Raw genomic sequence first — 24,373 nt, 5'->3', positions numbered from 1 at the left:
CCTCAACCATGTCTCCTGCATTTCCCGCAACTCATCCCTCACACCCTGGCCCCTCAATAACAACCAAAAAAAATCCCCCTCGTCCTCGCGTACCACCCCACCAACCTCCAGTCATCTGCAATCCAACCCCACCACCAAAGACATTTTTCCCTCCCCACCCTTATCTGCTTTCCGGAGGGACCACTCTCTCACTGACTCCCTTGTCTGCTCCACATTCCCCTCCAGACCCACCACACCTGGCGCTTTTCCCTGCAACTGTAGGAAGTGCTACACCTGCCCCCTCACCCCCATCCCAGGCCCCAAGAAGACTTTCCACATCAAGCAGATGTTCACCTGCACATCTGCTAATGTGGTATACTGCATTCGCTGTACCTGTTGTGGCCTCCTCTACATCGGGGAAACCAAGCAGAGGCTTGGGGACTGCTTTGCAGAACACCTATGCTCGGTTTGCACTAAACAACTCCACCTCCAGTCACTAACCATTTCAACTCCCCCTTCCATTCCTCAGACGACATGTCCATCCTGGGCCTCCTGCAGTGCTGCAACAATGCCACCCAAAGGTTGCAGGAACAACAACTCCTATTCCGCTTGGGAACCCTGCAGCCCAATGTTATCAATATGGATTTCACAAGCTTCAAAATCTCCCCTCCCCTACTGCATCCCAAAACCAGCCCAGCTCATCCCTGCCTCCTTAACCTGTCCTTCCTCCCACCTATCCCCTCCTCCCACCTCAAGCCACACCCCCATCTCCTATCTACCAGCCTCATCCCACCTCCTTGACCTGACCTATCTCCTCCCCACCTACACTCTCCTTTACTGGCTCCATCCCTGCCTCTCTGACCGGTCTGTTTCCTCTCCACCTATCTTCTCCTCTATCCATCTTCTATCCGCCTCTCCGTATTTATTTCAGAACCCCTTTCCCCTCTCCCATTTCTGATGGGTCTAGGCCTGAAACATCAGCCTTCCTGCTCCTATGATGCTGCTTGGCCTGCTGTGTTCATCCATCTCTACACCTTGTTATCTCAGATTTTCCAGCATCTGCAGTTCCTACTATCACTGATGGAAGTCTTTTATTTGAATCCCCATTGAGGTGCTAACATCTCTTCTGAGCTCCCTGGAAGAGAATGCACTGACTTCAGAGGAGCAGTGCTGATCCATTGTGGATGGAATGTGCCTTCTCTAATTGAGTCTAATTGAGAATGGGTTGCATTGTTGAGGCTTAAGTCCCTTTGGCACAAAGTTTTAATGGATGACCTGATCAAGGTATTTGGGATTTAGATTTTAATTGGATAGTTGGAGTAAATCATGAGGCTCAGCACAACTTTTAAAATTTGCAGCTAGACTGAGTATCCTGTTCCAGTGCAGTTACAACACTGGCATCTACGCAGCAATGTGAAAAATTACCCAGGTATGTCCTCTGCACACAAAGCAATGAATCCAACCCAGTCAATTACCAGTCTATTCCCAATCATCAGTAAAGTGATGGAATGTGTCATCAACAATGATCAGGTGCTGCTTGATGGCAATGTGCAGTTTAGGTTCTACCAGAGCCATTCAGCCCCTGATCTCCTTACAGCTTTGGTTCAAATATTGGGACAAGGATGGCATCAAGAAGCCAGATTGAAACTGGAGTCATTGGAAACTGGAGGGAAGAAGCTTTTCAATAGTTGAAGTCATGCCTCTTACACAAGAGCAATGCTGCAGGAGTTTCTAAGGAAGGGGTTTTAATCAACCATTCAGCTATTACTACTCCCCTCTGAACATGGGACTCCTAGTCCAGAGGTAGGGACTCCTCCACTGTGGCACAAGAGCCTTAAGTGAAGGCAAATTTCATCTGCCACTCTAGGATTTGAATCTCTGCACCTAGGAAGTTAACATGGAATACTGGGCTAGTCATCGAATGACATTAGCTCCCCTCACTACATACTCTACAGTTGTATCTGTCTGTTTGAAAGTCCTTCCTTTTGTAGAACTGGAAGTGATGTTGGTAACGTCCAACAGATTGATTGATTGGTACATTTTCCAATCTTGTCAGATGTTAGGACTTGGACCTGCCACTCCTGGTCCAGAGGTAGAGTAGTTCCTCAGGGTAGTGTCCTAGATCCAACCATCTTCAGCTTCTTTTAAAAGGACATCCCTCTGAGATCTGAATTGGGAATAATTGTACATTCACGATGTCTCAGATCCTGAAGCAATCAGCAGTTTGCACAGAGCAAGACCTGAATGATATCCACATTTGGAGTGATGAACACTAATGGCAGTTAATCACCACTGCCAGCAAGAAATTCTAACTATTGCCCACTATTCGCTATTAAATTGGAATCCCTGGTTACAGCATCCTAGGAGTTGCCATTTTCCAGAAACTGGCCTAACCGTACAGTTCTGATAAGATCAGCTCAGGCTAGAGATCCTATAGTAAATAACTCTCTCCACCTGATTTCCCCAAAGCCTGTACACCATTGACAAGGCACACACTAGCAGTGTGAGGGAATACTCTCCAGTTCCCTGGATGGCTGTGGCTCTGAGAAGCTTGACACCATCCAGGAGAAAGCAGCCCACTTGACTGGCACCACATGCACAAACGTTCTCCTCCTTACTCCCACTACTGTTCAGTTAGCCTGACTGCAGCTGGAAGGTAATGTCCCAGTTAATATCTTGCCTCTCTTAAAGAAAGAACATCTTAAACCACCTTTGTCAATCAACCAAGGTTGAGTAGCACTGGCTTACACTTGACTGAATCTGGCTGAGATTTGATCTTTTGGGTTTTTAAAAGGACATAGCAAAGACCCATTGCATAACGCTTTTTTTTAAATATGCCCAAATGTGGATAATTGATCAGTTTTAGTGGGAGGATTGTAAAGGCCTGGTCCATGTAAACTGTAACTCACCAATTGACAGTGGTCAAAATGAAGGTAGTATCCAGTGAGCGGCTCTCCAAAAACCTATTGTTACCTCAGCAGAGCCACAAAGGTGCACTGATGGCAGCATTAGGTAAGAATAGTAATGGTGCCTGAACTCTTGGTGATTGAGAAGCAAACATCAATGGCTGATTGGATGTAGGTTGCACTAGATAATGAGACCCTCATGGGATGTTCCTATCTCTGGGCCAGAAGGCCCAGGTTTAAATCCCACTAGCTTCTAGAGCTATTGTGTTAGCTCTAGTTAAGTTTCTTTAAAATCTGGATACGGTTACTGAGATTTTGGGGATCCAATTGTCACAATGCAAAAGAATGCTGCAACAAAATACCCCTGGCCAACCCAGTTTAGGTTGATTTATCTCAAATTCTCTCTTAATCATAAAGGACTACTTGCTGACTGAGCTTGTAAGTGGAGGTTAAGTCTCCACCCACTCCCAGATGTTCACAAAGCATGATGTAGGATAATGCTTGACCACTGATAGTGTCATCTCCAATTTGAAAAAAACACCAGCCATTACTTTGTCCTCCGTCAATGTAACATGCTCAAAATCTTGGGTAGCATTGACTTGAAGCTTTGCTATACACAGATGCTATTGAATAGGCCAGGAAAAAAGACTCCTGTTGAACCTGGGCTCAAGCCTAAAAGCAGCACTGATCCATCATTAGATGAGGATCCTGGTTGGCTACATAGCCATTTGGGGTGTCTCATTTGGCTAAGGTCCTGGGTGAAGGGGGTCTGTCTCCCCCCATCTTTACCCACTTTCCCAAACCCCCATGGGTTTCTTTTTTGTTTGTAACAATGCCACTTCAGAAAGGACCCATTCCCTTGATGTTTTGCAGTCTAAATGCACTTGAGTCAAATTTAACCAGGCTTTAATTGGAGAAGGTGTTTTCAGTTCTAAGTGAGAAGATGAGAAAATGACTTCTAAACATTACAAACAAGTTAAGCTATCAAATTTTGAAAGTATGATTTGGTGTTTCTCTTCAGTGAAGAGTGATGGTGGAACAATATGGCAGTTAGATTAAATGATACTAATATTGACAGTGAATTGTAGACCAGGATTCTTTTGTTCTACATAGTTAGCTTTATCCTGGCTTTGATCTTGTGTGCTGCTTGACAGGGATTTCACTAGTTTACCTGGCTTTTTGCATTGTGTGCAAAAGTTGGTCTTGATCTGCAGCACAAGATTGTCTAATTGCTGTTACTTTTCAGTGCACTCTGCCTTAGTCACCAATGCAAACAAAGGGCTGATTTTTAGGACATAATCCCCCAGAGATTTCTGCTAAGAAGTGCTGTCTTGTTTTTGCCTTCATTGTTTCCTGTTAGTCTGTGTATTTTTTCTGTTTGCAGGAGGAAAAAACAAGTATCCAGGCCCTGAGACATCATTCTGGAACAGCTACAGTTCCAGTATAGGATAAACATGGCCTTGCTACTATCGTCCAACTTATTGCTGTCAGTTGGACAGACCATTCTTGTAGATGAATGTCTGACCAAAGCACAGCGAATAGTTGAATTTATTGTTCAGTTGTACAAAATTTGTGAATTTTTAACATTGACTGTGTGTGATCTGTTAATCTACTCCACTCTGCTGTATACAGCCCAGCCTTCGTTGGTCTCATGTCTCTTGCTAGGTATAGGTTAGTTTGGGGAAGTTCATCTCCACTAACACCTCTCTTTATGCTATAGGTTGAAAATTGGCAGCATGAAGCTCCTGGTATTCCTTCTGACTCTTGCTTACAGCCTGATCAACTTGCTACAATGTGGTAAGCTTTCAAAGGTTAAAATAAATGGCTGCAAAATTGCCCTGATCCCTATTGATAAACAGCAGCATCATCACTGACAAAGCTATTAAGTTGTATCTCCTCTTTAAACTAAACTACTTTTTGCATGTCCCATTCCATGTTTTGCTTTATTTCTTCAGGCTAACTGACCATGCAGTTTGCATTTATTTGAACCTCTAGAGACTTGTCCCCAAACCTTCTCTAAATTCTTGCAATTGAAAATATTTTTCAGATTGTTTCATGGAACATTGCATACATACAGAAATAGTTACTTTTGTATTGACAAAGCTGAGCTCACACTCCCTCTGAATGAAGGGATTGAGATGGTCAGAAGTGTGGAGCTGGGGGAGCAGGAAAGCTAACGTTTTCAGTTGGGACCCTTTTTCAGAAATGGGGAGGGGTGTAACTGGGGAAGGTAGGTGGGATGGTGATAGGTGAGTGCATGTAGGCAGTCGTCAGGAGGGGTGGATAGGTGGGAGAGAAGATGGACAAGTTGTCAGGTCAAGGAGGTGGGGATAAGAGGGAGGGTTGGATGTGGGATGAGGCTGGGGGTGGGGAGCTTTTGAAATGAGTAAAGACCATGTGAAGGCCATCAGGCTGTAGGCTCCTGAGGTGGTGTCACTGACACTGGAGGAGGCCCAGGATGGACATCTCACCCAGGGAGTGGGAGTCAAAATGGTTTGTGACCAGAAGGTGGTTGTCACACCAGAGCATAGGTGCCCTACAAAACCAGCTCCTGACCTGAAATATCAACTTTTCTGCTCCTCTGCCTGGCCTGCTATGTTCCTCCAGCTCCATGCTGTTATCATTGACCATAAGGATATGAATTACTGGATGAAAAGGCAATTTGTTTGCCATCTGGCTCACAACTGCCTCATTATAAATACTGAGTTAACATAGAAACAGACTCAGACATGAGGCAAGGAACACTTTTTTTGCTTTCAGTGGTAGAGGGTGACCTTGGAAACAAACAACAATGTCACTTTGATACTCTAAAGCATTGTTTAGTACGTGAGTGGGGGCTGTCAGCCAGCTCAGATGGCTGGACAATGAGATGTAATAGTGATCCAATAGCAAGTGTTCAATTTCTGCACCAGCTAACTTCACCATGAAGGCCTCTCCTCCTCAGTGCCACCCTTGCCTGAGGTATGGTAACTATCAGATTGACCCATCTAACGAGAGCAGCCCTGTGGTCTGGTAGGACTAGGGTAACTTTACCTCTCTTCAATCTGCTTTTTAAAATAGTAGAATCTGACTAAATAGATATTTTGCCTACTCCAAGATAGCAGTGGAGTAGAACTCCTCAGCTGGTGCTTGCCTATTGCAACCTTTTTTGCTTCTGTGAAATTTTTTTTATTCTTAATGTCCTGAACTCCCAAACTCCCAACTAGTGCTCTGCACTGAAGTGAAACCAACACTATTCTAAACTTATTTCTTTATTCTAACTTAATCTTGTGATCTGTAATGCTGGACTCTTTCCAAATATTTGCCCTAAAAACTTGTACTTGAGCTGTACCTAGTACTTCTGTATCCAGGATTGTGCTGTAAATGGTGACTTTTAAATTTTCACTATGCATGAGTACATGTGACAAAGCTAATTCTGGTATAGGTGTCAGTTTACAAAAATCCATGAAGCACATTTTTGAAAGGGCCTCTAATATAGGCAAGGTGATAACTGGTCCCAACTCCAGTTTGACCCCAGTGAGTATGTTTAACTGTGGATACTGTCCCACCAAGCATCTGTTTGGCCTTAGAATAAATTGAACAAAACTGAAGACACTCCCTCAACATCTTGACCCAATTCAACCTCTATTTCCCAACTGGAAATACTTCCAAGCTATATATTGGGACTGAATGAAACTGCCAATTCCTATTGGGGTCCAGTTAAAATTACTTTGCTTTTACAGACCCCTCCAGACACGTCCATCAAATGGACTGACTGTTTTTAATGGCACTGAGTAAAGAATATTACCAACTTCTGAGGCAAGGATAACTTTAAACACTTGTTTAAGAAACATGTTCCTGTGGTTTCATCAAGGTTGAGAGAATGTGTCAATCTGAGATTAGAGTCAAACTTAACCTATATTAAAAATTTTAAATGCCTGTTCTTGGTTGGCTCAGTTTTGAAAACCTGTGTTTTTTTTGGTTTATAAGTTGACATACTTATTTGGGTTTAAAATAAGGGTGTTCAAAAGGCTGGCTATTTTGTGAATCTAAAAGGAGGCATTAATGATATTTTAGCTTGGTTCTCTGGTCAAAGAAAGGTCTGACCCACACACCATGATCTTCACTGGGGTAAAGCCAGGACACAGCTGCTGAATCTCGTAAGCTAGAACAGTGGTCAAACTAATGGCACTGTAGTTCTAGCTACAACACATGGCTGCAGCTCAAGGAAGCAGCTCCCTCTCTTGAGGGTAACTAGGGATGGGCAATAAATACTGGCCCAACCAATGTCCATGTTCCATGAATTGAAAAAAAATCACTTTGGTCAGGTGAGGTTAAAGTTCAAGACCTTTGGATGAAAATTTCAGCTCTTTTCATGGGAAGGGGCTGTTTTTCCAAAGTTTGGATGCTGGAAGTCTATAAATAGAATATTAAGCTATTCATCAAGTAGTGAACTGACCAGTTGGCTGGTCATGTAGTTGAAATATATCAAACTGGCAACTTTCTGTACCTCCATCCACAATGGGATGGCTTTTCTTTCACTGGGTACACTGGATAGACCAATGTCCGATATCAATCAGTAACTGCCCTTGAAAGTGGTGGTGAACTGTTTCCTTGAACTACTACAGTTGTATAGGACTTTGGTTCAACCACATTTGGAATACTGTGTACAGTTCTGGTCGTCACATTACCAAAAAGATGTGGATGCTTTGGAGAGGGTGCAGAGGAAGTTCACCAGGATGTTGCCTGGTATGGAGGGCATTAGCTATGAAGAGGTTGAGTAGATTAGGATTATTTCCATTAGAAAGATGGAGGTTGAGGGGGGAACCTGATTTGAGGTCTACAAAATCAGAGGTATAGACAGGGTGGATAGCAAGAAGCTTTTTCCCCAGAGTGGGGGACTCAATTACTAGGGGTCATCATCTCAAGATGAGAGGGGAAAAGTTCTTTACAGAGGGTGGTGGGTGCCTGGAACATGTTGCCAGTGGAGGTGGTAGAGGCGGGCACGATAGCATCGTTTTAAGATGTATCTAGACAGATATATGAATGGGCAGGGAGCAGAGGGATACAGATCCTTGGAAAATAGGCAACAGGTTTAGAGGATCTGGATCAGCACAGGCTTGGAGGGCCAAAGGGCCTGTTCCTGTTCTGTAACGTTCTTTGTATCAAAGAACAATGTAGTTCCAACAACAATAGTTATGGGAAAGGGTCTCCAGGTTTTTGATCAGAAACACTGAAACAACTCAGTCTTCTTGAATGGAAGGGAACTTGCAGGTGAAGGTGTACCACATGTCTGCCCTTGTACCTCAAGGTTCTAGAGCTAGTTGGTTTGGAGGGGACTCTAAGTAGCCTTTGAGTTACCACAGTGCTTTGTGTAATGGGGTACATATGAATGATTGTTGTCACATTGCTTCCACAGAAGCCTCTGTGAAGCTGAGTGTGCCAGAGGTTGTTAGCCTGGAAATCAACAGTGTGAAGGATATCGATATTACTTTGAGGTAGGTCCTGCTAAGGTGCCACTTGCAATCCTAAAGCACCTAGGAGCAAGTGTTTTTTTTTTTAGTTTTTAACTGGCTATTTTTACAAGCACATGGTATGGCTCCTAGTAACAATGGTTTGGTTTTGTCCATCTCTCCCAGTGCACCCTTGCAGGAGACTATAATCATTACATTCAACGTGAGCTTCTCATCAAAACAAACTTGTATTGTTCAACTACCTGAGCAAGTAAGTAAAAACTTTCTTCAGTGCAAAAATGTGGTGACAAAAGGGTTGCATGGTGGCAGCACTGCTGCCTTACAGCACTAGGAACCTGGGTTCAATTCCACCCTTGGGCATCTGTCTGGAGTTTTCATCTTCTCCATGGACTGTAGGAAGAAACCTACATGGACAAAGACTTGCAGGCCAGGTGGATTGGCCATGCTAAATTGTCCATGGTGTGCAGGGATGTGTAGGCTAGGTGGATTAGCTATGGGGAAATGCAGAGTTACAGGGATAGGGTTGGGGGGTGGTCTGGGTGGGATGCTCTTCAGAAGTTTAGTGTGGACTTGATAGGATGAATGTCCCACTGAATCACAGAATGCCTACAAAGTAAATAATCCACCTTCTGGAAATGTTGGAACCAAATCTTGAATTTTTGGCTGGAGACTCTTCAGCAGATAATCATGAGATTGTTCACTAACATGGGTCCACAATATCTCTTTGCAGCCAGTGAGTGATCTAGTTATGTTTCACAAACTGGTTGCCTGAGTTTAATTTACACATTGCTGAAATATAAGTAATTGGAATTTGTAGCTGATTTCTGAGCCGAAGGACTGTCGGATATAAAGGCAAGGTGCTGCTAACTAAGGGAAAGAGCAAGGAGAAATCAGACTGGCATCCCTTTGGGGCTGGCCAGGGCTGCTCTTTACAAAAGGCAGAATAAGATTGTGGGAAACTCATGGGAACTCCTCCTGTTCTAGCCTTTACATAGGCTGTAAGATCTCCCATTGGGTTCTACTTGGTGCTTCTGGGTAGCACTAAGCCCTCATTACCAGTGGTTGCATTGGTAATACCAGGTGGTGAAGAATGAACCAGGTGCCTTGGCAGATGAAGCAATGTATTTGAGTGACAACTGATGTAATCTGTAATGTGACACTTACAAGTAACTGATTATCTTTTTATGATGAAGGTACCTGACTGACCAAACCTGAAGTTAGCTGTTTTAACTATAGATGGCCACAATATTTATAGCTGGCCAGCTCCTCAGTTATACAATAAATGTAGCTGTGCTGGTCAATATTGACTTTTTAGGCCAACTGTCTCCTACAAAAGTTTGAGTATTTAGTGTCAGGAAGCAGGGATTCTGAAGCTGGTGACTCACTAAGAACATCTTATTAGCATGCTGCTCAACCATGAGTTTCTCTTGAAAATGATCCTGGTCTGGTTTTACAATGCAGTCTTGTTAAACGTCTCATCCTTTCTGCTGTAGCCTGTTGGCATGTAGTGTAGGAAACGTGGGGTTAGGGACTAGGAAATCTCAAGACTTGACAGAATGTTGTGTAGTGTTTGTCACATCAGCTCTACTCCATGAACAAAGTGGAACATTCCTGACAGGATGTGCTGCAGACATGACTGCCAGCATCGCTGACATGGTTTCATTGGGATTTTAAACAAAAGCTGAAATTGCTGGTGAAACTCAGCAGGGGGCAGCATCCATGAAAAGAACTGACAATTTGAGTCTAGTGACCCTTCACTGCCAAGCTTTACTTCATCTGCACCCTATGCTAAAGCTTCTCTGACAAATAAACCATGTTTTCCCCAGTTGATTGGTCTTTGTCACAATTTCCATACTAAGTCTTGGTATGAGTCATCATTAACAATCTGACCCTTTCTACTTGCATCCTTGTGCTCTTGTCTTTTTCTTTTTGCTAAACTTCCTTGCTCCCCTATTGATTCTATTATTGAATACTGGCCCATCTTCTGCACATACTGCTCATCCAAACCTGGTTGCTAACATCCTTCATGTATCCAGTTCATTGGCTGTCCTTGTCAATCTGTTCATTCCTGTTCTAATATTTAAAATACACTCTCCCCTGATAAAATAACAATCTCTAAATCTCTGCTCCTATGATGCTGCTTGGCCTGCTGTGTTCGTCCAGCCCTGCACCTTGTTGTCTCGGATTCTCCAGCATCTGCAGTTCCTACTATCTGATTCAATCTCTAAATTCTACCTTTTTAAACTACTGACTGCTGGACTGACCCTAATCTTTAGCATTCTTTACCTGAAGCTCATTGCAAAACATACCTATGTGATCAGGAGACAACAAGGTGCAGAGCTGGATGAAGGGTCTAGGCCCAAAACGCCAGCCTTTCTGCTCCTATGATGCTGCTTGTCCTGCTGTGTTCATCTAGCTCTGCACCTTGTCTCGGATTCTCCAGCATCTGCAGTTCCTACTATCACTGATCAGGAGTTTGGTTTCCTTCCTAATCTCAAGATAACTGGAATTTTCTGTTCAGATAAGGTTTCCAAAAGATGTAAACTCAACAAGTTTCACCATTCGAGGAGTTGAAGTTGGCCAAGTGACTACCTACCTCCAGACCAACAGCAGCAAACTGATCAGGTACATGAACTTATCTCCAGGTTGGGCTGTTGCTCTAAACACTTGCAACTTTGAATCATTTCTTGCCCGTCAGTACTGTCATCACTCTGATTAGGAAGTGCCCAAGTTTTAACCACTTCTTTATTATGAATTCTTCTAGCTGTAAAACTTCATAATGAATCAGGTTTAAGCCTTTTTTGGTAGTAAGAGCTCTCGAAATTTGGGTTAGTTTCTCCCAGAGGGAGATGAAAAGTAACAAATTGAAGGGACTCTAAGGTCTGGCAGCATCTGTGGAGAGAAAGCAGAATTAAAGTTCAGTGACTTGATAACTAAATTCAACAATCTTGTCTCTAACATGATGGTGCAATATGATAACTATATAAATACTACAGGATTAGGCAGTTCAGCTTCTCCTGCCATTCAATGGGATTGTGGCTGATCTAACACCAAGTCCACTTCCCTGCATTTTTCCCATTATCCTTGCTTTCTCTACTAATCAAGAATCTCTCTCAGCCTTAAATATGCACAAGGACTCTCTGAGCTGAGGGGACAAGGAGTTTCAAGACCCTCTACCCTTTTGAGTAGATATTGTTTTGTCTGTCTTATTGGTGTCCCTTATCCTGAGGCTATGCTCTCTGCTCCTAGACTCTCCCAGAAAGGGAAACATCCTCAGTATTTACCCTACAAGGGCATTTGGAATCGATATTTTTTTTCAGAGATCATGTGTTCTAAACTCCAATGAGTAGAGTCCCAACCTCTTTAATCCTTGTCTAAAAAACAATCCATCCATATCGGGGCTCACCCTCATGAACCTTCTCAGCTGGCTCCAACAAAGACTAACAACTTCCAAATATCATCTGCCTGCCAACTTCTTCCACCCCTCAATCCCTTAAGTTGAGATTTAAGTCAGAAGCTTTCATTGAATAGTTAAACAAGCCTATGCTTCAGGGTCCTGTTTTTACACTAATTTGTATGTAACTTAATTTTTCCTGAGCCAGCCTAATGGCCTGAATTATTTTGCAGGGCTCCAGTTAAAATGCGATTTCTAGTGGTACACAGCAATGCTCTGGTGATAATAAACCAAGTGATTGGATGGATTTACTTCGTGGCCTGGTCCATCTCCTTCTACCCACAGGTTATTGAAAACTGGCGGCGGAGGAGGTAAAATGTAAATGGTGATTATTTGCAGAAAATCACACTGCTTCCATATTGCAGACCTCCTAAAGAAAAATACAGTGAAATGCTAGGTGTTAGTCAAACACCACTGAAGAAACCAGAGTCTGGCACATATGTGGAGAGGGAAACACCATTAATCTCGAGTCCTATCAGAGTTGACATTGTTGTCAGACCTGTTGAGTTTCTACAATGCTATTCAATATGAAGTATGTGTTCAGCCTGTGCTAAGCTTGTTCTAGAATGTGATTGACTCTAGTAACTCTGCAATTCTCAATGCTCATAACTGGGTTGCAGGATATGCTGCCAATTCCACCTTTCCTTCACTTCAATACATCTGTCAGCATCTGAGTTTGGAGGGCCTTCTGCACAAGAGTAAACAACTGGGTCAAAGTCCATATTAGCTGTTGACTGGTTTCTCTAATGGCTTGTGTTAGGTAAAACACCAAGGGTTAACAAAGTCCTCCTTCCACATGATTCTCCAGGAGAATAAACCTGAATGAATGCACTTGATCAGTTAATATAGAATTTAATAGTCAGTCTTCTGGTTATTAGACCTACTGCAGTCCAACAAAAACATTCTAGATATTGTTCACTAATGCACAGCAGCATACAACTTGGTACACCTTTTTTTAAAATTTAGAATGTGGTATAATTGTCACTGACCTGAAACTCCTGGTAACAACAGTTAAACTGTATACAAGTACCAGTCCCCACTCTGTTTTTTAGAACAAAAGGTTCAGATGTCCTTTTTGTTTTTGGATTATATGCAATTGTCTTCACTGCAGGCAATCCTTGTGGTGCTGACTGGGATTACACTTCACTGCAGTCCTGCTCCTCAGTATTGTGTTCTCATTGCTTCTGAATGCAGCTGTTTTAGTTTAACTTTGTAACTCCTTACATCAACATCTACAACAATCCTACAGCTGTATTCAAACAGTCCCTGGGTAAGATTCCTCCACTTAGGACAGTGTTCCATGTGGAGAACCCCAAACTTTCCTCCCAGGTGAAGAAACATGAACTGCCTCCCCCACCTCCAACAGTTCCTGTTTTTCTTGACAAGATTTAAGGATGAATTTCTTCCAAAGCAAATGGATTTTTTTTTAAACAAGTCAACTTAGCTCAAGTGTTTCCCTTTACAAGAGGAATAATTAAACAAAAAGACTATTCTCCCACCAGAAATGATCCTGTCTCCAACTGGAATTCCAGTTGGAGACTAGACAAAATAATTACATTGATACTAGTAGCACTGCTGTTAGGTGAACAGTTAATTTCAAGATGTTTAACTATAGGTTGACTGAAATTCTCTATCCTAGTTCCTTGTAATATTGGCTAATCTACAGCACTTTCAGGCTTTAATGTAGAGTGGTCTTTTAATAGGCCTTCCTGACCATGTGAGCTTCACAGCATACTAGCCCAGTGACACCACCCAGGGTTGCAAGTGACTTTCAACTTGTATTTCAGTAAGGGGTAAAATAGAAACATTCCCTTGACTAGTGTCCAGAGTCTGGAGTGCAAACAGGTGATGTTTTATCCATTAGATCTGGAGCCCAGCCAGTCAATCATGACTGTTCTAACCCAATTCTCTTCTTCCCCCAAAATCTTGATCTGCTTTTCTAATCCAGAACCCCTCTTGCTGAGGTAGTAGCTTCTTTTGACTCTTCTCTTTAGGGCAGCTTCAAAAAGCTGGACTTCAAAGGCATCACTGAGGTTCACAAGAAATATTTCAGTTAGTGAATTCCATGCTTAGTTCCATTATCAGCCTGACTTGGCTTAGTCAAAAGTTCAGAGACAGAGTCTAAGGTTTTATGGTTGTAACGAAGATTCATTGGATTCAATCCAATAATTCTCCAAGATGCATGTAACAGCTGTTGCTAGCTCCTGCTCACTTTGTTGAATGTTGGTTGGTTTTCAATACCTGCTAATACCAAACTGAATATCAAATCCCCATTGCACTGCAACCTTAAGTTTTTGCATTCTGACCCTGTAACTGTTCATTGCACTTAAAATAACAACTGCTTTAGAAGTGCTGAATCACAAATATGATCAAGCAGCAGACAATGTGAACTTTCAGGTTTGAAGTGTGCAGATATCCTTATAGGAAGGATAGTATGAAGCTGGAGAGTTTAGAAGAAACTTACTAGGGTGTTACCAGGAACAGGGTGGGGTTTGAGTTACAAAAACAAGCTGGGACCTTTTGCTGGATTGTAGGAACTTGATGGGACATTTTATAGAGGGTTACAAAATCATGAATATAGATAGGGAGACTTGGGTGTCTTTCCCTAAGATGGGGATTTCAAGACTGGAGGCATATTTCTAAGCTGCAAGGAAAGATCTTTAAAGATAGGGACAATTTTAAGTAGGTATAGTTAAAAACATTTGGATAAGTACTTTACTGAGAGGTTTGGAGGGATTTGGACCAAATGCAAAAGGATAGGGCTATTGTTTGTTGGATTATGGTCCACATGGACTGGTTGGGCCAAAGGGTCTGTTTCTATGCTGTGTGACTCTAGCTCTAAAACCTGTTAAGATCAATCATGCATTGTGTTCAATAGTGTGATCCCTCTTCTGACAGATTCATCCAAGAGAATAAAGCAGTTTTCCTTTCTACAGAGACTACCTGGGATTTTGGACTGATCTGTTCTTTTTTCCTTTGCTAAACAGTGTGATTGGATTGAATTTTGACTTTCTGGCACTGAATGTGACTGGACACTTGGCGTATGGAGTGTTTAACATCAGCCTTTTCTGGATTCCAAACATTAAGGTGATGTTTCTAATTGCTTGGCAGCCTTAAATTGTTAGGGCATGAATAGAAATGGCAGTTTTTTTTAGGGGGGGTGGTCATTGTCTGTGCTACACGTCACTGTTAGAAAGTACAATTTCTCACTCTTGTATGGGTCTTCAGTTTGGCCTGCAGAACTATTGTGGTATGTGTCTTGGGTTCAACTTTCTTTGGCTAATGTTTAGAGTCACTGATGCCCCCAGTAGATCTGATTTCCAACTTTGTATAAAAACCCATGCTGAGCTATTGATATGACACTGTTGCTATGTTGGTACACTCCACTATGAACAGAACTAAGGTTTTTAGTGTTGTAATCTAGTGAGCAAGCAAGAGATGGTGGTATGAAGATAAACCAAGTGTAAGGCAAGATTTCTGGGGTAGTCTTTGTTCTGATACAGTACCAGATAGCCACAGGACCCAGTTAAACCAGTCTCTCTATGGCCATGTTTGATTTAGCTGTCCAGGTTAAAATGTTCCTTTTTTAATGTCAGCAAGCTGTTCTTCCAGATTTGTCACTGATTAATCAATTCTCTTTGCAGAAACAATTTCTGGAGCGTAACCCAAATGGTGTGAACCCAGTGGAAGCAAACGATGTCTTTTTCAGCATTCACGCTATATTATTAACAACGTTTACAATCTTTCAGTGCCTCATCTATGAGGTAACACTATAGCAGTGGCACAAACTGATGGGAATCTGTAACTCCCTGTCTGTAAGGGTGCTAGATGCTGAAACCCTCACATATTAAATATTTCAAAATGCACTTGTTTTACCAAGGCTTATGGGCCAAGTGCTAGAAAATGGGATTAGAATAGTTGGGTGGCTGTCTTTCACTAAATGTGTTGCAGGAACTTTTCTGTGCTATAGATCTGATTTCTGATCAATTTTGTTTTTAACTTGGGTTACCTATCTCCAAGTGTCTTCACCATTTGGCTTCACAAACAGCTGTCTCTACACAAACCACTTTTTTATATTGGAGACATCCAAGGAGCAGTTTTAGTCTGACTGCAATAAAGTCAGATCACATTTGAATGGCTTTGCTTGGAATTCTACAACTGTTCCTACTGTAATAAAGTGAGATCATAGAATCATATCCTAAATCCTACAGTGTGAAAACAGGCCATTTGGTCCAACAAATCCACACTTCCCCTCCAAAGAGTATCCCACCCAGACTCACCACTCACCCCTCCACCTTTTATCCTTGGATTTCCCACAGCTAATCTGCCTAACCTACATATCCCTAGTCACTATGGGCAAATTAGCATGGCCAATCCACCTAACCTGCACATCTTTCCAGGAAACCAGAGCACCTGGAGGAAACACATGCAGACACCATGTGCAAACTCAACATAGTTACCCAAGGCTGGGATCAAACCTGCTTCCCTGGCACTGAGGCAGCAGTGCTAACTATTGAGCCACTGTACTGGCCCTAACCCTTGGAGCTCTCAAATGAGGCTTTGTGGGTAGAACTTGAGAATGTTGGTGGGGGGTCAACTACTTTACTGGGAGTGCATTATAGGCCCCCAAAGAGTCAGTGGGAAATAGACCAGCAAATATGTAGATGTTTCAGGTGTGTAAAAGTAATCTAGTAATATACTAGGGGATTTCAGCTTTCCCAACATAAATTGGGATAGTTGTGGTCTTGAGGGTTGAGGGGGTTAGATTTCTTTATTGTATCCAAGGGAGATTTTTTTCATCAACACAGAAGGCCCAACCAGGGACAGTGCACAGCTGGATCTCTCTGGGAAAGAAGCCAGATAAATGTTCCATGTGGCAGTGAGGGAACACTTTAGGTGATTAGCAATCATGTCCAGATGGAATTTGAACCATACCACAAGGAAAGAAAGCTTTAGATTGGGGAAGGCAGATTTATTTAAACAAAGCAGGATCTGGGAACAGCTTCTTTCCAATAAGTCTGGAGCAGACCAATAGGGGACATTAATAAAGGAGCTGGGGAGAGTACAGGTACAACATGCTCTTGCATTTCCCTCTGTAGGGTACAAGAAATTCAAAGAACCCTGGATATCTGGGTTAATTTGGGACTGAATGAGGAAAAGGCTTCCTTAGCAAGTCCAAAAGGAGCAGTTCAGATCCAGAATAAAGGATGTACAGGAAGGAACCTAAGAAAGCAGTTGGAGCAAGAAGGGAGCATGATAAAGGACTTGTGAACAGGATTAAGGAGAATCCTAAGTGTTTTTAGCATATTAAAGGGAAGCAGTTAACTGGAGAGATTAGGGGGCAAACTGAAGCAGCAGGATATTGAAAGGGTGTTAAAGGTTGGTAGAGAAGTCAGGAAGAGACTGAGGAATTTCCAGTTTCCCATGGGTAATGGAGGCTCTAGCTTTTAGAAGCAGACAAACCCTGGGCTGGATGAGTTGCATCCCATGCTGCTGTGAGGGGAGGCAGGAGATTCCAGTGGCTTGAAGACAATTTTTTAATTCCTCCCTGGCACTTCCCCTGCAGCCAATGTGCTTCCCTTTTTTCTTTAAAGGGGTGGTACAGTTGAACCAGGAATTTACAGGCCAATGAGTCTCTCATTAAGTGGTAGGGAAACCATTAGAAAATTGAAGGAGTGAATTAATACCAACTTGGAAAGACATGGGTTAATTAGGGATAGTCAGCATAGCTTTGTCAGAGGGAGGTCAATGTCTAGCAAGTTGGTTAGAATTTTTCTTAAATACAATTGTGTGGATGAAGGAAGTTTGTTGTAGTTCATGGATTTTGTCAAAGCTTTAGACAAGGTCCCACATGGAAAACTGAAGGTTAAACAACATGGAATTTTGAGAAGCTTGGCAAGATGAATCCAACTCCCTTCCTCAGGACAACGGGTAGTGGTATAGGCTGTTTGAACCGGAGGCCAGTGTCCAAGATACCACAAGGATCAATACAGGACCCTTTCTTATTGTTTGTGTGTACATAAACAATAACAAGTGCAGGAAAGTTAAGCAAATCTGAAAATGCCAAAATGGTAGCAGTTAGTAGCAAAGATGGTTGTAGGAAATGAGAAGATTGTAGTTGGGCTGGGGAGATGAGCAGACCAGTGGTGCATGATATTTAACCCTGAAAAGTGCAAGGTAATGTACTTTGGAAGAAAAATGAGATGAGGGAGTGTTTAATGAATGGCAGAACACTGGGTAGCTTAGGAACGGAGGGATCTTGGGAGAATTACATCCCTGAAGTCAGCAAACAAGTAGGATAGTTAAGGCATATGGAACACTTTCTTTCATCAGCTGTGGCAGAGTACAAGAGCAAGGAGATAATATTGGAGCTGTACAGGGTGTTGGTCAGGCCATGACTAGAGTACTGTGTGCAGTTCTGGTCACCTCACTACAGGAAGGATGTAATAGAGTAGTGTGATACAGAGGAAGCTCACCAGGATGTTGCCTGGGATGGAGAAATTCAGCTATAAGAGACTAGGCTTGGATTGTTTTCTTTGAGTAGAGAAGACAGGTGTATGAATAGGATAAATAGAGCAGCTGCCCTCCTTGGTTGAGGGGTCAATCACAAGGTGGCATACCTTCACCCTAAAGGGCAGGAGATTCAGAAGGGATTTGAGTTTTTTACTCTGCCAGTGGTGAGAATCTGGAATATACTACCTGGGAAGGTAGTGGAGGCTGGAAACACTAAACCTTTCAATAAAATTGGACAACACTTCAAATATCAAAGATGTGGGACAAGTGGAAGAAATTGGGATTATTAGTTTTGACCACTTTGTGTAATTCATAAATTCAGGAAGTTCTGTATCTGTAGAGTTCCCCTCCAGTTCAAGATGTGCAAATCCTTGTCACCTATCCCAGCATCCCACATGGCTCTGTAGTAAACTTTTACAACAGCACTCTGTAACAATATTCTCTAAAATGCTTATTACTGATCCATTGTCTTTATTTGCTCTGATGCAGCGAGGGTCACAGAAAGTATCCAAGATTGCTACTCTACTTGTGGTGGGTTCATGGCTGTGTGCTCTTGTCACCTTTATCATGGCATTAGTCCATCGAATAACATGGCTTCAACTTGTCTATTACTTCTCCTACATCAAACTTGGCATTGTGCTGGTGAAATATATTCCTCAGGTAAGATTTTGATTATGTATCTATAATTTGATGCAGATTAAAATGGCAAAAATTTCTGCTTACACAAACCCTAAGGATAAATCTCCAAGGTCAGTGAGGGCTCTGAGTATGAGGTTGATGTTTCAGTGCACTAATGAGGGAATGCTGCATTCAACCGCTGCTGCTTTCAAAACGGGATGGCATGGTGGCTCAGTTAGCATTGCTCTTCACAGCACTAGGGACCTGAGTTTCCTCCCACCCATGGAGGACTCTGCAAACTCCAGGCACATTCTCCCCACATCCCTGGGTTTCCTCCAGGTGTTCCAGTTTCCTGCAGCCCAAAGTTGTGCAGGCTGTGGTTTGGCCATGCAAAAAATACTCCTAGTGTCCAGGGCTGTGTAGGTTAAGGACATTAGCTGTGGGAAATGCAGAGTTTCTGGGGGGATGCTGTTCGGAAGGTCAGTGTAAACTTGATGGGCCAAATGGCCTGCTCCCAAGCTGTAGGGATTCTCTGATAAAATGGGACTGCAGTGGATGGAGGATTCTATGGAGTGACTCCAATCCCCAGTGGCAAGTTTAATGCTGATCTCCAAGCAACTTGAGTGACACTATTTCAATCAATAGCAACTTTCCTTGCTCCCTTCCATCCTGCCCCAATGAGCAAAGTGAGCAGGTAACGATCCAAGAATCTTACTAGAAATTTCAAGGGAAGGGCTTTATAAATGGATATGTGGGACGATTCCTTGATGTGTTCTCTACTGTCAGGCTGTCTCTTTCTTTCTCTGAAAAGTGAGAAGATTCTGTCCAAAAGAGGTATGAGTGGGGAAACTAGGAACAAGCAAGAATCTGAAAACAATAGTTGATCAGCCTCTTCCTGGTTTGTTATTAAATGGAATTTGTAACAAGGGCAGGATAACTATATGGCAATTCCATATTTATCTCAACTAGAGGTAGTTAAATTGGCAAGATGACTTCATGTTTTTCTGCAATATCTTGTAGAACCAAGATTTTAAAAATCTTGGCTTTAGCACTAACATGGGTTTAATTAGAATTGCTGTCTTGAAGTCTGCTAGAAGTAAAATGGTCACGTTTTTCACTAAGTCTGTTTTGCTCCATTAGCGTGTGGGTCTCCATTTAAGCTGGCAATGGAGGTGGTGATAGTGAGCTGCTACACCTGTACTTTTTATTGAGGGTGTGCATGGTGTTGAGAATTTGTGGGGATGTTGACTTTCTTTTCAACTAAAGAATGGTGATAGTTCCAAATCAGGATGGTGTGGTTTAGAGGGAACTGGCAAATGGTGTTCCTGTGCAAGTGTTACCCCTTCTCCAAAGTAGAGGTCACCAAGTATTAGGAAATGTCCTGCAACAACTCCAACACTGAAATGTTGGAGATGGTGAAGGGAGTTGATATTGAAGGTGTTAAATAGGTGTCAATCAAATGTTAAATTGATAAACGAATTCACACTTCATTTACAAGACCATAGAGCTATGTTCCTGTGATCATAGTTTGGAGTGGGATTTGAACACAAGGCTCTGGGTTCTTTGGCCAGGGTGCTACCCACTGAGCCACAGTGATGCTTTGCTTTGTCCTGGATGGTGTTCAGCTGTTTCTGATATTCCACTGAACTCATTCAGGCAGGCAACCCAGGAACAATGGGCCATTTGGCCCATTCAGTCTGTTCTGGCATTCAATGAATTAATGGCTTGTCTAAATGTCTAACTTACTCACCTGCCTCTTCCTAATACCACTCTCTCAGATCTTTAAACTTGTGAATATACTTGGCATGTTAAGTGCAGATACCCTCTAACATTTTCTCTTTTCTTAAATATAACCTCTTACTGAAATTATGCCATCTTACAAAATCTTAGCTAACTTTTTTAGTTTACCATTGTGTGCTTTTGGCATGTTTTATGCCAGAGGATTGGACTGGGTTTTTAAACCACTAATCTTTCTTTTTGAAAGAAACAATTTGGTGGTATCCTTCTTTTAATTTGACTTTAATCTTTTGCCCTGATGTATCCTTAAACATCTGTTCATTGTGGGGTTTGGTGCACCTTAGCCCCCTTTTGCCCTCATACCTTTGCAGTGTCTTCTTCTTTTTTAAATTTTAATGTTGATCTTGCTGTTTGTGCATCTTCTTTGCAGCAGTAACTTTGTATTCTTTGCTCCATTCTATTACCCTGATGCACTTTGTATGGTATGATTCTGCCTGTGCTGGACACCAAAACAAAACCTGTCACCTGTATCCAGGTACACAAGATAATAAATCCAATCCTACCCCCAGCACTAATGCCAATGTCCCACAGATTGGTATAGAAGGTATGGTTTTCATTCTGAGTCACACTTTTTTAATTTCCTGACTATAAGGCTCTACAGGGCACCTGCAACCAACCTTTTTTGTAGGGTTTGGTAAGGCTTAGTCCATGCATTACTAGCCACAAAAGGCTTGTCAGTATTTTGAAGACCCATTCTAGTCCATTTCCTTCCTCCAAATAGGGGTAGCTGGTTATGGTTAATTGGGTGGGTGTTCTCTGTAGTTAAATATATAGCATGGAAACAGACCCTTTAGTCCAACTCATCCATGCCAACCAGATATCCTAAATAAATCTAGTCCCATTTGGCCCATATCCCTCTAACTCTTTCCTATTCATATACCTATCCAGATGCCTTTTTAAATGTCATAATTGTACCAGCCTCCACTACTTCCACTGGCAGTTCATTCCATATATGCACCACCCTCTGAAAATGTTACCCCTTAGGTCCCCTTTAAATCTTTCCCCTCTCACCTTAAACCTATGCCCTCTAGTTTTGGACTCTACCTTGGGAAAAGACTCTGGCTATTCACCCTATCCATCCCCCTTATGATTTTTATAAAGCTCTAAGATCACCCTTCAACCTCTGCTCCAGGGAAAACAGCTTCAGCCTCTCCCTACAGCTCAAACCCTCCAACCCTGGCAATATCTTGAATCTTTTCTGAACCCTTCAAGTTTAGCAATATGCTTCCTCCAGCAAGGAGACCAGGATTGCACACATTCCAATAGTGGCCTCACCAATGTCCTGTGTAGTTGTGACCTAACTCCTAAACACCATGCACTGACCAATAAAGGCAAGTGTACCAAATACCACTTCACCTTTTTTTTAAAGAATGTCCAGCAACACCCCTTAATAGTAGCACCTTGAAAGATCTCCATACTTATTGGCCCAAGTTCTCTATCTTCCATATTCCTTTCCACAGTAAACACTGATGCAAAATACATTTCACATTTTTCCCCCATCTCCTGTAGTTCCATGTGTAGGTGGCCTTGCTGGTCTTTAAAGGGGCCTATTCTATCCCTTGTTACCCTTTTTTGTCCTTGGTGTATTTGTAGCATCCCTTTGATTCTCCTTAAGCCTATTTGCCAAAGCTGTCATGTCCCCTCTTTGCTCTTGATTTTCCTCTTAAGCATACTCCTACTGTCTTGTATTCAGGATTCACTCACTTTCTGCTCTTACATACCTGACAAGCTTCCTTTTTTCTCCTTTCCTTGACCCGAAACACCACCCCTAGTCGTCTTGCATTCCCTTGACCTACCAGCCTTGTCCTTCAACCTTGCAGCTACATACTAGATTCTACATGTGGACTTTTTTGAAAGCTTTCCACTTTCCAGCCACCCTGCTAATCAACTTTGTGAAAGTTCCTGCCCATACCATCAGAATTTGCCTTCCTCCAACTTAGATCTCTAATTTTATAGATTGGGTCTATCCTTTTCATCACAATTTTAAAAACTAATAGGCTTATCACTGGCCCCACAGTGCTCCTCCACTGACACCACTTCTATCAAATGCCCTGCTTTCTTTCCCAAGAGTAAATCCAGCTTTGTCTTTCTCTAGTCAGCACATCCACCTACTGTAGAAGAATTTTCTGTACTGAACAAATTCCTCTCCCTCCAAGCCCTTAACACTGGCAGTCCCTGTCAATGTTTGGAAAATTAAAATCCCCTATTACCATCCTGTTCTTACAGATAAGGTCTCCTTTAAATGTCTCAACTTTCCACTTTTTGTCTTCAGTACAATATCAACAAGGTGATCATCCCTTATTTCAGTTTCACCCAAGTAACTTCACTGGATGTACTCCCTGGAATATCTTCCCTAAGTAAGGCTCTAATGTTATCCCTAATCAAAATGCCACTTCCCCCTCTCTCTCCACACCATGCTTCCTATAGCATCTATACTCTGGAGCATAAGCTGCCAGTCCTGTCAATCCCTGAGCCACCTCTCTGCAATTGCTATATCAGAGTCCCATGTTGCCAACCGTACATGGAGTTCATCTGCCTTACCTGTTTAGGCCTCTTTCATTCAAAATGCACTTTAATTTCAGTTGTGCCTTTGTTTGTTCATGATGGACAGACGCCCTCCCTCTTACTAGTTTAAATCCTCCCATGTAGGTTTAGCAAAGCCTTCCCCCACCACCAGAGTATTAGTCCACTTCCAATTTGGGTGTAAGCTGTGCTCCTTTTTATACAGAGATAGTAGGAACTGCAGATGCTGGAGAATCCGAGACAACAAGGTGCAGGGCTGGATGAACACAGCAGGCCAAGCAGCATCATAGGAGCAGAGAGGCTGACGTTTCGGGCCTAGACCCTTCATCAGAAAAGGGGGAGGGGAAGGGGGTTTTGAAATAAATAGGGAGAGAGTGGGAGGCGGATAGAAGAGGGATAGAGGAGAGGATAGGTGGAGAGGAAACAAACAGGTCGAAGAGGCGGGGATGGAGCCAGTAAAGGTGAGTGTAGGTAGGGAGTTAGGAAGGGGATAGGTCAGTCCAGGGAGGACGGACAGGTCAAGGGGGCGGGATGAGGTTGGTCGGTAGGAGATGGAGGTGCGGCTTGAGGTGGGAGGAGGGGATAGGTGGGAGGAAGAACAGGTTAGGGAGGCAGGGACGAGCTGGACTGGTTTTGGGATGCGGTAGGGGGAGGGGAGATTTTGAAACTTGTGAAATCCACATTGATACCATTGGGCTGCAGGGTTCCCAAGCGGAATATGAGTTGCTGTTCCTGCAACCTTCGGGTGGCATCGTTGTGGCACTGCAGGAGGCCCAGGATGGACATGTCGTCTGAGGAATGGGAGGGGGAGTTGAAATGGTTCGCGACTGGGAGGTGCAGTTGTTTGTTGCGAACCGAGCGTAGGTGTTCTGCAAAGCGGTCCCCGAGTCTCCGCTTGGTTTCCCCGATGTAGAGGAAGCCACACCGGGTACAGCGGATGCAGTATACCACATTGGCAGATGTGCAGGTGAACATCTGCTTGATGTGGAAAGTCTTCTTGGGGCCTGGGATGGGGGTGAGGGAGGAGGTATGGGGGCAGGTGTAGCACTTCCTGCGGTTGCAGGGAAAAGTGCCGGGTGTGGTGGAGCTGGAGGGGAGTGTGGAGCGGACAAGGGAGTCACGGAGAGAGT

General features: G+C 43.0%; 1 protein-coding gene across 1 annotated transcript in view; it reads left to right on the top strand.

Annotated features, from left to right (window-relative positions):
• Positions 1-4,605: 4,605 nt before the first annotated feature.
• The window catches only part of ctns (cystinosin, lysosomal cystine transporter), a 22,721-nt gene continuing 2,953 nt past the window's right edge, over positions 4,606-24,373 (top strand). The window contains exons 1-8 of the mRNA XM_020533886.2: positions 4,606-4,682; positions 8,284-8,362; positions 8,504-8,588; positions 10,860-10,963; positions 11,966-12,103; positions 14,780-14,879; positions 15,437-15,556; positions 18,795-18,965. Coding sequence (XP_020389475.2) covers positions 4,622-4,682; positions 8,284-8,362; positions 8,504-8,588; positions 10,860-10,963; positions 11,966-12,103; positions 14,780-14,879; positions 15,437-15,556; positions 18,795-18,965 — 858 coding nt within the window. The 5' untranslated portion in view covers positions 4,606-4,621. The remainder of the gene's footprint in view (positions 4,683-8,283; positions 8,363-8,503; positions 8,589-10,859; positions 10,964-11,965; positions 12,104-14,779; positions 14,880-15,436; positions 15,557-18,794; positions 18,966-24,373) is intronic.

Source organism: Rhincodon typus, chromosome 29 (genome assembly GCF_021869965.1).
Source record: "Rhincodon typus isolate 14 chromosome 29, sRhiTyp1.1, whole genome shotgun sequence".
In the NCBI taxonomy this organism is placed as follows: Eukaryota; Metazoa; Chordata; class Chondrichthyes; order Orectolobiformes; family Rhincodontidae; genus Rhincodon; species Rhincodon typus.
Note: the sequence above shows the minus strand (reverse complement) of the source record. Positions and strands in the feature narration are given on the sequence as shown.